The sequence below is a fragment of the Tachypleus tridentatus genome, chromosome 1 (genome assembly GCF_004210375.1).
Source record: "Tachypleus tridentatus isolate NWPU-2018 chromosome 1, ASM421037v1, whole genome shotgun sequence".
NCBI lineage: Eukaryota > Metazoa > Arthropoda > Merostomata > Xiphosura > Limulidae > Tachypleus > Tachypleus tridentatus.
The window spans coordinates 42,749,646-42,762,921 of NC_134825.1; the positions used below are offsets into that span (position 1 = coordinate 42,749,646).

General features: G+C 33.5%; 1 protein-coding gene across 8 annotated transcripts in view; it reads right to left on the reverse strand.

The window, feature by feature from the left end:
- Window positions 1-13,276, reverse strand: part of LOC143247067 (ubiquitin carboxyl-terminal hydrolase 47-like) — a 142,273-nt gene that overhangs the window by 85,114 nt on the left and 43,883 nt on the right. For all 8 annotated transcript variants that reach the window (XR_013026352.1, XM_076494498.1, XM_076494473.1 and 5 more), the window contains 3 exons: window positions 3,415-3,554; window positions 2,094-2,183; window positions 666-859 (listed from right to left, as the gene is read on the reverse strand). Coding sequence is in view for 7 of the 8 variants with exons in the window: in XM_076494498.1 (XP_076350613.1) it covers window positions 666-859; window positions 2,094-2,183; window positions 3,415-3,554 (424 nt within the window). In the remaining variant the exon portion in view is untranslated. The remainder of the gene's footprint in view (window positions 1-665; window positions 860-2,093; window positions 2,184-3,414; window positions 3,555-13,276) is intronic.

Sequence of the window (13,276 nt, forward strand, 5' to 3'; positions counted from 1 at the left end):
ATTTCATATTTTTCTAGCATAAATATGCTAGACAGTGTAAGACTGTTCCAATTTAATGACAACCAGCCATTGATACATAAGCATCTCCATATCTTACTTTCTGCAAGCCTGCTAACAATACACATTTTATGTTAAAATATTTTTCACACTACAATGTTTCTTGAATGCATTTGTAAGCTTGAGATCTAAGTTGTATCAATTTTTACAGTGGCCTCTAAATTATAAGCTTATCTATAATTACCTAGTTTCACAATTAATCCCAATGCTAACAAGTTATGAGATGAAATTTTCTAAAGCTAAACTCACCATACCTTAAGGTTATTCCATTTTTTCTTAATATATGCAACAAACTGCAAATAGCAAATATTTAGCTTAAATCAACGGCAGAAAGTGACTTTACACCTAGGAACACACAGTATAATATCAAAATTTGAAATACATGCTAATGGTAACAATTTAGCATCACACAAAAATTTTCACACAACAAAATATTTTATTTGAAAATTCTTGCAAACTAGGTTAAAAAACATGTTAAACTTCCTCATTTTGAAATAAGCACACTTATGAATTTGAATGAAAAAAGTGAAAATCAAAATAATGTACTAAGTATCAGTTATTACATATAATTGTTAGATTAATTATCTAGTTCTCAACCACATAATTACCTGTCATTAAGTTTAATACGGTGAAGAGTCATTGGATCGAAATCAAATCTCTTCAATTGTAAAGTAAGAAGATAAGGAAAGTTGATGAATTTCAGGCCTTTATGAGCATCACATTTCTTACTACAGTGTTCACAATAATACTGGTTTGATCCATCTAGTGTTTCTGGTGATACAAATGCCCGTAAAGCTTCCTCCTGGTTATTGAACATATAATGATACCAAAATATTGTTTTTTAAACATTTGGTTTACATCTTATAATTTAATACATTTTTAATTGGATGTAGCAACTTATAAAGTATATTTTATTTATTAACATTTAGAAAAATAGAGTCCTTTAAAAATTACATGAATTATTTTGAAACCTTTATTCTTTCACAAGAATGTAATTTTCATGCTTTACATTCAGAAATACCAGCCATTGAAAAAATTATGTTAACTTCTTCCAATCACTGTTGTCTCATACTAAAATTACTTTTTTAAAATCATATACCTTATTTTGTTTTATTTACAAACTAATTTTCCACAAGGATTAGTTTTCTCTACATTCAAAAATACTAGCAAGTGAATAAACTTATGCAGACTTCTATTCATTGTAGCAATTCATATGTTTACAAAAACATAACATTCCTTATTTTGTTTAATTTTAAACTCTCTTTATTTCTCATAATAACATAGGTTCTCATAAGAATCAGTGTACTCCACATTGAAAAGTACTGAGCAGTGAAAAAAAAACTTTCAAGTGCACTATTCCAAAATACTGTAGATATTCCATTTTATAAACCTATAACTGTAACACACTATTTTGTCTTAGGAAATGTTGACAAAACCTCTATGTAATACCATATTTCCATAATTTTGTAAATATTCATAAAAACTACAGATACAAGAACTTAAAGACAATTCTTTACTACCTTCTTAATTCACAAAAGTTTACATATACTTCACAGACAATCCTTTTTCCACAGAAATGCATACAAATTCAAATGAAATCATAAAAAAAAGATACCTACCAAACTGCTGTAAAACCATAAATATTCACATGAATTTACAAGTACAATGTATCCTACTGAACCTTTAGTACCAATAAACTGTAAAACTAACTACAAAACTGCCTGTGGATATTTAAGATATAACATTTCACTAATACCCTAAATTACACACTTTTAAATTGTAAACACTCGGAGAAGTGCATGTGTGTGTGTGTGTGTGTGTGTGTGTGTGTGTGTGTTTAATCTATTAAACTTTCACAAAATTTCAGAAAGTCAGAGATTAAATATTTTGCACTGTACACTCACTAGACTGTAAATAGTTTGAAATTACCATTTAGTTGTTATTACTAAAAGATTTTTAGAGATATGTTTTCAACTTACAACAGTCTCATAAGACTACAATCACTGGAATAAATTTACAAAAGTTTTACTACCTACCACACTTCCATAAGATTGTTGGGACCCAAAAGGCCTTACAACCAAAGGTACATCAGAAAATTTGTCAATCCTGGCACTCTCAAACCCACACTGAAACAAAAGCATATTATGAAGGTTAAGTAATTAATATACAAAGTATGTTCTTATTCCTCAAAAGTTTTTAAACTTTTAGACAAACTATATAAAAATCATTCAATATGAAGTGTAAATTTGTAGGAAAAATATAATTTCTCAGCATTCTGAAATACTTTATTGTAATTTTTCACAGTGCAAAGAATTTGAATGTTATTAAAAGTATTAAATGAAACAATGCTCACATGAGCCACATTCCACATGGTTAGCAAGACAATGAAGATTACAATGAATAGCTCTTATTTTTTAATATTATAATGATACTAGTTTGAAATAAATTATATTTATTCTTACTTTAACCAGTTAAATTTGAAAATTCTACTAAGAAATTAAGATAAAGGCTCAAGATGTGTATCATTAAATAAATAAAATAGAATTCTCGAAAGCTAACATTCAATAACAATACAATTTAGAATAATTGTTGTGAATAAGTGCTCTGCTCAGAGTCACAAATTAAGCAAGACTTCAGAGTGATTAATCTAAATATGTAACTGACAACTATAAATATCAATTCATATTTGTATTCAAAACATAATGCTATACACTTAGCCAAGTCATCACAGTAACTTGCCTGTTATTCTAAACACAAACGTTTTTTTTCAAGTTTGTGATACAAGTTTGCTTGTTAATTTTAAAAAGTTTGATATAATATAAGTTTAATTAATCTGTATCTTCTCTTTAACAAAAATTTAATAACAAGATAATTTCCAGCTTTATGATAACTTGAATTAATTGTTAAGTTTTTTTAAACATCATGGAGCTGGATGAAGACAAGAATTAATCCTTTTTATAAGCCATTACTCCAAACACAACAAACTTACTGTTAAAATTTACTAGAGTTTACTATCCCAATACATCTGGCTCCAGAAACAAACTATTATACAATGTTTCAAAATTTAAAAACCAAGAAATTATTTAAACCAACATTACATTATTAGTACTTTAGATGTATATACTAACATTAATTAGCTTTCTACAGAAACCATTCATCTATTTTGCTAGAAACTAACAGGTTAACATACTTTGATTCTGATGAATTTTAACATGATTACTATAAAAAAAATTCTTTTCACACTCATTTAGAACATAAGAACCTTACCACTGCTCTTAACATGAAATTTTAAAATGGACAAAGGAAAATATTATCAATTTTAATGAATAAAAGTGTAAATAAACTTCTAAAACTGACCTCTAAACATTTCACATAATCCTTTAGTTTTCCTTCGTACAATGTGCTTATAAGATCAGCCTGGTCTGTATTCTTGAATTTTTGTTCTAGTGCATCAAACATAACACGACATAACTCCTGGACATCATGTTGTTGCCAAGCTATAAAAAGTATATAACATGACTGAATGCATCAAATATACTGTGATATGAATATATATATATATATTACTAGTCATTTTCAGAGAATTACTTTGGATGATAAAGGATGAGCAGAGGTATATTTTTAACTTTAATAAGGATAACATATGGCTGATGTCATATATTTAAAGATATGCTTCACATTATGCCACAAAAAAACAATTTGTACAAAATTGCTTTTGCCCATCAATGTTGTTTTTCAATAAATGTCAGCAGTGGCATTTACCACTTTTTTTTATTTTGGTTGTGTACACTTTTGTTCTTCTCTCTCTTTTCTATTAAGTTTTATACTTTGTCTCCAGTTGCAGAAAACTTATTTTCACTAAAAATTTTAATATAAACACTATGTACAGTCAGTTTAATTTTGCATCACAGAAAAATTGCCACTCAAACATTTCCAATTATTATAGTCCTTACATCATGCTTTAGTATTGTGCACAACATTCACATAACTATTTTTCTGTACAATATTTATTTACATTAAAAACATGTACTGAAACCATAAAACAGCTGAGTATGAATAGTTCATTGTTAATTAAATGCCAATCTAAAATATTCAAATTTGTTTTAATAAAACAAAGCATTTAAAGAAAAAAAACTCCCTTTTCAAGTTCATACAATTCTGGTGGTGTTTTCCAATGGCCTTATCAAAATATTTTCCATAATGATTACTATATAAAGTAAATAAAACAATTATCACCCACAATGCTGAGTTTACAATTTATATCAAAACAGAAATTTAAGATACAAATGTTGACCACAGACAGAATCCTTGGGAAAATAAATTTAAAGCTTTGCTTAAACTCAAATATAATTTTGCACTAAAATTAATCTTATTTACTTACACTCTATCTACATCAGGTTTATACATTAATTTGTTACTGTTGTTGAATATACATGATTAGTTTGGTGCAAGTGGTATTATTTAGTTTATTTTGTGACTCCTAATGATTTTTTAGTTTTCATGACAACTGTATAGAAAATTGTTTTAAAAATGTTAATTATTAGAAATTTTTGTTATACAACTCTGTACAGGTCACATGTTGTGTTTGTAATTACATTGTTTTAAATTATTGTGCCTCGTAGCTTGCAGAAAATTCCAGACTTCAGATGACAAACAAGTTCGGTAGAGAAAAGTCAAGTTAAAGATAATTAGATAGATGCAAACTGAGTGACTGGCAGTTTAACTGTGATAAGCAGTCTATAAACAAAGGTAGAAGTTTAGGCAGAAAACAATAAAGTTCAGCCAGAAATAAACATTAGAAAACAAAGCTTGCATGTGAGTGAATAGCCATAATGGGCTATAATTTCAAATAAGTTTCATAGTTCAATAAAGAAAATAAGTCATCTTGCAAAGGGTGTTCTAAAGTAATTGAACCCATTTGTGTAGATTTTGACAAAAGGAGGCAATAATTTAAAATTCAAGATACAGCTGTGGCAACTTAAGTGGTTGGTTGATTTGGTGTTTTATGGCACAAAGCAGCTAGGCCATCTACCAAACATCTGGTAAAAAGTTAAAATTAAAGTAATTTAATAAAATTCATAAAAGGAAATTAAGGAAAAACAAAACAAAGTTTAAAAAACATAAATAGCATAAAACCAATGTTTACATCTAGTCTACAACATTAAGAGAAAAACTAAGGTAATACAGGGTGTAAAGAACTTTCTGTAGCATAATTGTAATTATCATAACTTGTCAGGAAAACTAACAGGTAAGTACAAAAACCACTGTCAGTCACCTGAAGTTGGCCTTTCCAGTCCCGATTCTGAGTTATTTGACATTATGGCCACTTTCAAAGAGTAATAAAAGTTTTAAAAGACTTGTAGCAAAATTTTAATAACTCTCCAGAATGATTAATGGGTAGTTCAAATGGATAGTTCAAACAGCAGCATTAATCACCTGAACTTGGCCTTTCCAGTTCTGGTTTCGAGTTTTTTGATGTTACGGCCATTTTCTAATTACAAATTAAACTATATGAACTGTGATTTTTAAAAGGGAATCATATTAAAAAAGGTCTAATGTATAAAATAAAAAAATTAAATAGCATTAAAAAGATTAATAGCCTTTAAAAAACTAAAAACATTTCTAAGGTGGACAGTGTCACCATCACTAATAACACTGTCTAATGTTATGGACAAACCTTGGCATAGAACATGTTTAAAATGGTGCCGTCGTTGAGAGTCATAACAAAAGCAAGAAAGTAATATACGACTTACTGTGACACGAATGTTACACAGACTACACATTGGTGCATCAGTTCCAGATAAAAAATTGTAACCAACACATAGTCTCGTTAGAACAACTTCCTCTTTCCGATCCTTACAGAAGCGAGATGGCTAAAGTCCAAATACGGTTTTATTTGGAAAAGCTTGTTTTCACATTGCTCACTCTAAGTCGACTGCTAACCGACACAAAGCCGAGCCTTGAATACAGGACCATAATCCATGTATGGAACAGGCATAGTGGTGATAGTGCCAGAGCAAACAGATTTAGTTTCAATGTCAGTGAGCTCGTTCCTGCAAAAACCAGTGTGGCCCGGTATCCAGAAAATCTGGATAGAAATAGATGTCAAAGAGAAATGGACCAGTTGGTTTTGAATATCGGCAAGAACAGGGTGTGAACTAACATGAAGCAATTACAAGGCCAGTAGAGAACTAAGCGAGTCAGTATAAATAGTGCAGTTTGAGTACTGCTTAGCTTCTATGTGGTCCACGGCAAGAAAAATGGTGTACAGTTCAGCAGTGAACATAAAAGCTGTAGAGGGGATTCTGCACCCAATCAATGAAACAAAAAAAAAACCATGGCAGAGCCCACACAGTCACCTGATTTCGAACTATCTATATAAATAGGAAAGGAAGGATGGTTCAAAAGATGTTCAACAAATAACAGACAGTATTTCCAATCAGGAGTGTCTGCTTTTCTCAGATGACTTAAAGATAGGTCACATTTGGAGACTGTAAGAAGCCATGGTGGGATGGGCTGACCAGTGGATATAGCAATGTTACCTAAGAAAAGACCCAATTCATCCAACTGCGCCTGGATACAAAGACAAGAAGGAACAATGGCAGATCATCTGTTCTGGAAAAGTATGGCCCACCCAGGAGGGAAAACAAAACCCCAGGTGGGATACTCTGGTAAAAAGCAAAGCTTCGAAGCATATAGTAAAGATAGTTGCAAACAGCAGAGGTAAAAAGAAGGTTCATGAGACTGTGTATAATCTCTGAACTGGGGAAGTGCTGAAAGCCCAGGTGCAGAGCTGAAGTCCTTGATGATGAATGTGGTCCAGCATCTTTAAGGCCAAGGTCCTGGCAGAGCTACAGATCAGTGAGCCATAGCTGAGTTTCGATCGAACAAGAGCACAATATATCTTTAGCATAAAACATCGATCCACTACCCACATGGTGGAAGAGAGTGCACGGAGGATGTTCAGTGCTCTTGTACATTTGACCAGTAGCTGCTTAAAATGTGGTATAGAGGTCAGCTTATGTTCAAAGATAAGCCCCATGAACTTTGTCTCAGGGACCACAGACAGCATAACTTCACCAATACAGAGTTCAGGATTAGGATGAATACCCCATTGGCAGCAAAAGTGCATGCAAACAGCCTTAGAGAGAGAGAAGTTAAAACCATTTGCTGTGGTCCACTTCAGTGAACAATTGAGGGCAGTCTATAGCTACTGCTCAATATACCTCATGTTCAACGACTGACATGATATGTGAAAATTGTTGACATGGAGCCTATTCGCAATAGTGAGGAAGTTGTTCAGTGATGGCATTAATCTTTATACTGAAAAGTGTGACACTCAAAACACAGCCCTGAGGGACTCCAAGTTCCTGTAGAAAAAAACAGGAAAGTGTCGAACCCACACAAACATGGAATCTCCTATCCATTAAAAATTTTTTAATAAAAATGGGCAAATGGCCACATAGCCCACATATATATATGGAGGTCTCACAAAATTCCTTACTGCCACGTTATATCATAAGCCTTCTCAATATCAAAGAATATTGATACAAGATGTTGTCATTTGAAAAATACTTCTCTGATTGATGTTTCAATGGCTAAGAAGAAGGAAGAAGAAGCAGAGGTGCTAGAGACCTGGCAAAAGCTCTCACCTAAAGTATTAGCAATGCTCTGGGTATCAGTTACTTCCTGGCCATCAGTTTGAGAGAGGGACAGAATTATATTGCCCACTGACCTTTCAAATCTTGTCTCATATGACTTTGGAACTGCTGGTTGTGAACTTAATCCAAGATTCCTCCTGGCTTTGACGTCTTACCCACTGAGCAAGTGCAAAGTTCTGCTGGAAAGCGATGCTGTTCGAGAGTGTGGGATACCTAAGAAAAGTATCCCAGGCCCATTTTTGAGCCTTTCGTGCCATGTGGCAGGCAGGATTCCACCACAAACAAGGATATTGTGGGAAACACATCGAGGTTTTAGGAATACATTCAGCAGCTGCTTATATAATACAGTCTGTTAATGCTGTCACACAATCGTCTGTTGATTGGTTACAGATGATGGCGGGATCAAGTTCTGTGAGAGCAGTGAAAGAGGACCAGTTTGTTTGATCCAGCCTCCACTAGGCCACGCAGGTTGGGTGGCATCGACCACGGCTAGTCTCTCAAAATTATAGGAAAATGATCGCTGCCTCGTGGATTGTTGTCAACCATCCATGAAAAATGAGAGAATAGTGAAGGGGAGCAAACTGAGAGATCAACAGCAGTTTAGGACTGACAAGGTGAATAAAAATAAGTATAAGAACCAGTATTGAAAAAAGATAGGTTGTGATCAGAGAGCATATGCTCTACAGAGCAAACCCTCCCCTATCAACATCAGTACTTCCCCATTGATGTCCATTAAAGTCCACCAGGATTAAAAAGGAGACAGCAACTGTTCAATAAAAACATCAAGGTCTGATTGATATGTCTTTCCAGGCAACAGGTAGAACAAACAGTGATGGTACAACCCAAGGAAACACAGATGGCTACAGCCTCCAAGGGTGTGTCAAGTGGCAAAGACAAGGTGGGCACATGCTAATCAACCAACAGTGCCACCCCTCCATGCACTCTTCCATCACACAACCTGTCATTTCTACATAAAGAAAACTGCTGAAAGGTGACTGTATCTGCAGGTTACAGAAATGTTTCCTTTAGAAAAAACATAGGATGGTAGGAAATAATCACAGTTTTGATGTCATCCAGATTAAAATGCAAACCTTGACAGTTCCATTGCATCAAAGTGGCCATTTTTATTTATGTGTAGGTGAATTGGTTGGGGAATCCTTCTGTTTTTGATGTCTTTTTTCTTTACTGTCTTTATTCGAAGGAAATCTATTGACCTCCATGGATCCTGCTCTGGGTCGATTGAGCAGGTCTTTGCCGTTGAAAGAGGATTCCAGTGAATGAGGACGTGAAGGAATGATGATTTTGCTTCTTGGGGTGGGAGAAGAAGATGTATCCAAGGAAATGCCTATACCTGGAACTGAAGAAAGTGGATCTTGGGGATTTGTTGAAATGTATGTAAGGGACAGAGATGGGTGTTGAAGTTGATTTATCAACTTTTTTAAACCATGAAGGTCAAAAGAGTTCATTTGTTTTAAGAATGGTTCTTTTGAAGGCACAGAGAGATCTGTCTGCACTCCCACTGTAATAGTGGAACAAAGTACAGCAGCATACGTCCAAGATGAAGTGGTGGACAGCAACTTTTGAGCCTCAGGATATGTAACGTTATGAATCATTTTCAAACACTGCACCTCTTTTTCTTCCAACCATTTAAGGCAAGAAGGAAAGTAAGAAAGGTGAGAGCCATTGCAATTGACACAACGAGGTTCCATTTGACACTCACAGGCATAATGGTCCTTGCCACTGCAACAAACACACGTCAAGGAACCACGACATGAAGTGACCAAACTGCTGACACTGGAAATATTGGAGAGGTTTTGGAATACATGGCCGTACCCTGCAATTAAGATAACCTGCCTTGATGGTGGCAGGTGGATGTGGTGATGTAAATGTCAGAATGAGGATATTGGTCAGCATCGTAATTCCATTTTTGCAAGTGGAGATACGCCTCACTGCAGAAACTCTTTGAGTGGAAAACCAGAGAGAATCTCTGACTAGGGGATGTTCTTCAAGTCCTTCTCAACAACAACTTCTCATGATGAATTCAAAGTAGCATGAGGTGTAACCTCAAATGGTATATCCCCAATTGCCTTTGAATGCATTATGAGTTCACCAATATGTCACCAGATTGAAGCTTCTTTAGAGAGCCAGCAAGTCCCTCTAGTCCCTTTTGAATGAAAAAGGGAGACATTTGCCCTACAGATTTGTTTCAAAGAGAATGTAGGATAAGAAAATGAGGTATAACAGGTGTTAGAGATGTTGAAGATTACTGCTCAGAATCTTCTAGACGTGGACGTTTACCTATGGACTGTTTTTCACTATTTTATTTAAGTTTCTATTTGGGGGATCCATAATAAAATAAAGGGAATTTCGGTGCCCACTGACCCCACCCACCATGGAGCCCTACAAGGGGACTCACTACAATATCAAACAAGGACACTGCAGCAATGCCAGTGTTTCGTGAGCACTATACCAAACATCAGCATCAGATACAATGTCCACAACACCTGTTGAGAACATCCAATACTGGTACTTGGTTGACCCTAGCCCAAGTGGACCAGCCGATTGACCCAAGGGGGGCTACCCCGAGGTCTACAGGAATTACAGGCCAAAGTGGTGTGTTAGGGTTGGACTCCTCAACCATCAGGATCCTCTTCTCCCCTTCACGGGTCACCACACAAAGTAAACACGTGGGTGGATGTTTAGCTCCCAGAGGAGGTAAACTGAAAGAAGAGAACCCTCCCTCGGAGGTCCCCTCACCACATACAGGAATCCACATGAAGGGGAGTAAATTAAGTGAATTTATCACAGTGTGTCTAGTAAGAGTAGAGAAACAATTTGTTTTGAATACAGTATTTTAAGACAAGTGTGACTGTCTACTGATCACTTGTTGTTCACAGTTATCAACAACAAGTTACAAATGCCTACTATACAAGAATCCTTAGTCCATTCACATATACCTGAAACCCTGACAACTGTTTTCCAAACTTTCACAACAGATTCCTTACAAAACTTATAATTTACAACAAACAAAACCATAAATAGATATGTTGTGACTTACTTTTTTATAAAAACATACTGCTGATGATACTGTATCGTATGGTGTTTTAAACCTGAACTAACCCTACTTGGTACAAGGACTGTACAACCAGAAGAGACACCTCTAGGCTTCATGTATAATTATCTCCAACTTTGAATCCGTAACAAGGAAGGCAGGAAGGCAACAGAACAACTACTACTAGTACTTTATTTAGTTTAGTAATGGTTAATAGAATTAATTGCCACTGTTATAATGAACATACAGCTAAACATTTGGAGCATACTTTTATTTTAATACCTTTAGAAACTGCCAATAATTTCAGAAAATTCCACTGAAAATTATACCACTATTGTATTTTACACCTTGTAAGATGCTACATGGTGGAAGACACACCCTAATTTTGGAAAGGCAATTCTAAGAAAAACATATTTTGACTCAGCAACAAACAACTTGATGTGGATGACTTTTTTTTTTTTTTAACCTACTGGGTAAATGCAGTAAAATACATCATATTCTTCACAGTATATCGACAATATTGCTTAAACTGAATGTTTTATGCTTATGAAAATACCTGTAATTGGTAAGTAATAAAATTACAAGCTGTATAAGAGGCCATTTTAAGTAGACCCTAAGCTAACCTCTTGCCTTAACCCATCACTTTTGTCTTGGAAGACACATGGGAATTTTTCAAGGTATTTTTAAAGAAAAAAGTGCATCTTACAAGGCATAAAATAAGGTATATCACACTATTTTAAACATCAAAATTAACTGAAAGAGAAACATTAATATAAAGAACATTTGTCTAAAACTACACATCATTTCTAGACTAGTAGAGACCCACAACATATTTGCAGTGAAATTAGCATCCTTATTTAATAGTACTTCTTTAAATACAGAATTTTTAGAATAAAAAACACATTCTACTAAGAATGCCAGTTAAATTATGACAGCTATAAGAAATTGTTTGCCCTGCAAATGTTACTATTTTGTGATTTAAAGTGCACAATTGAAATAAAATTATTTAATGCTAATACCATTGTTAGAAAAAGTTTCACCAGCAGGTCAACAGCAAGAAAACAATATGCCAAATGTAACTACAAACTTTCTTGTTTTCTTAGATGTTTTTCATTTACTATGACAAAAATAATTAAAACGTACAAGTTAGAAATATATTATCACAGATTAAGTATGATAATGAATGAGGTATGCTCACAAACAGCCCATGTCATTCAAAATAACTTAAAATACACAATCACCAAGTGTTTTGCAGTTTGTATAATGGGACTACTAGTCAGAAATAGTTCAAAGGGCAATAAAACACTAAAATTCAGTAGAAACAGATGTAGATTCTTAAGAGTTTTAAATGATTTAGGAAAATTAACAGTTTTCTGTTACAATATACAGTTATTCCAGAATGAAAAAATAATGTATATTTATTTTTTTTTTTTGTGTTAGTTACAAAGTTGGTCAAAATAACAGTTCATATATAGTTATGGTAGAGAAAATAACAGATAAAAATAAAGTTTTACTAAAAGAAACACTTGATACTCATTTAGAAGGTTTAGAGATTATATGAAAATTGTAAGACAAAAATATTAAAATCACTTTGCACTCAGACTAGTCAAAACTGATTCCAAATGTTCATGGAAAAATATTTAGTGGAAACAATTAAAAAATCTGATTTTTTTTGTGTTCAAAAGAATTCTAATATTCATTAAAACACTGCCAAATTTCATGAAGATACAGATACCACATTAAAAGTTATAATACAGATACTTAAAGACCAGGCTATTCAACTTCTGAGTATTCTTTTCACAAATGTCTCTAAGAAATGATTTTAGAAATATTGTTTGACTCTGTAGTCTTTTTTGCTATTATGAACATAAAATTCCAAAACTAATGGCATCAACTAACTATACACACCTGTCCTTTCTTGATGATGAGAAACCCACCCAAAATAAAAATGTATCTCAGAATGGCTGGTACGGGTATAAACACGTTCATTGATAAGCAAAAAACAATATTTCAACCTTCGTAGGTTATCTTCAGCTTAACCAGAAGATTACCTAGGAAGGTGGAAATGCTGTTCACTGTTTGTCAATAAAGGTTTTAATACCCGTACCACCCATTCTGAAATACACCTGTCCTTTGTGCTCAAAGACTAAATTGTTTCCATTACTGGATGTTTACATTACAGAATCTGTGAATACTTATCACATGGTTTACATAACAATTCATAAATTCTAGTGCATGTCCAAAATGGGTTTGAAATTCCCATAAAAAAACAGAATCCCCTAACATTCCTTTCAGACCTTCTAGTGAAAAAAGCATGAATAAAAAAGAAAACCTGTTGCCATCACACAAGTATGTTCCAGATTCTTGAAATAACTTAATTAAAACAAAAAGGTTAAGCAAGTAAATCCAAATTTTATTCATTTATTATTGATTAAAAAAAAGGATATTTTATACCCATTTTGTTTTATATTCATTAATATTTTAATGTTCTGTTTGTTTGTTGTTA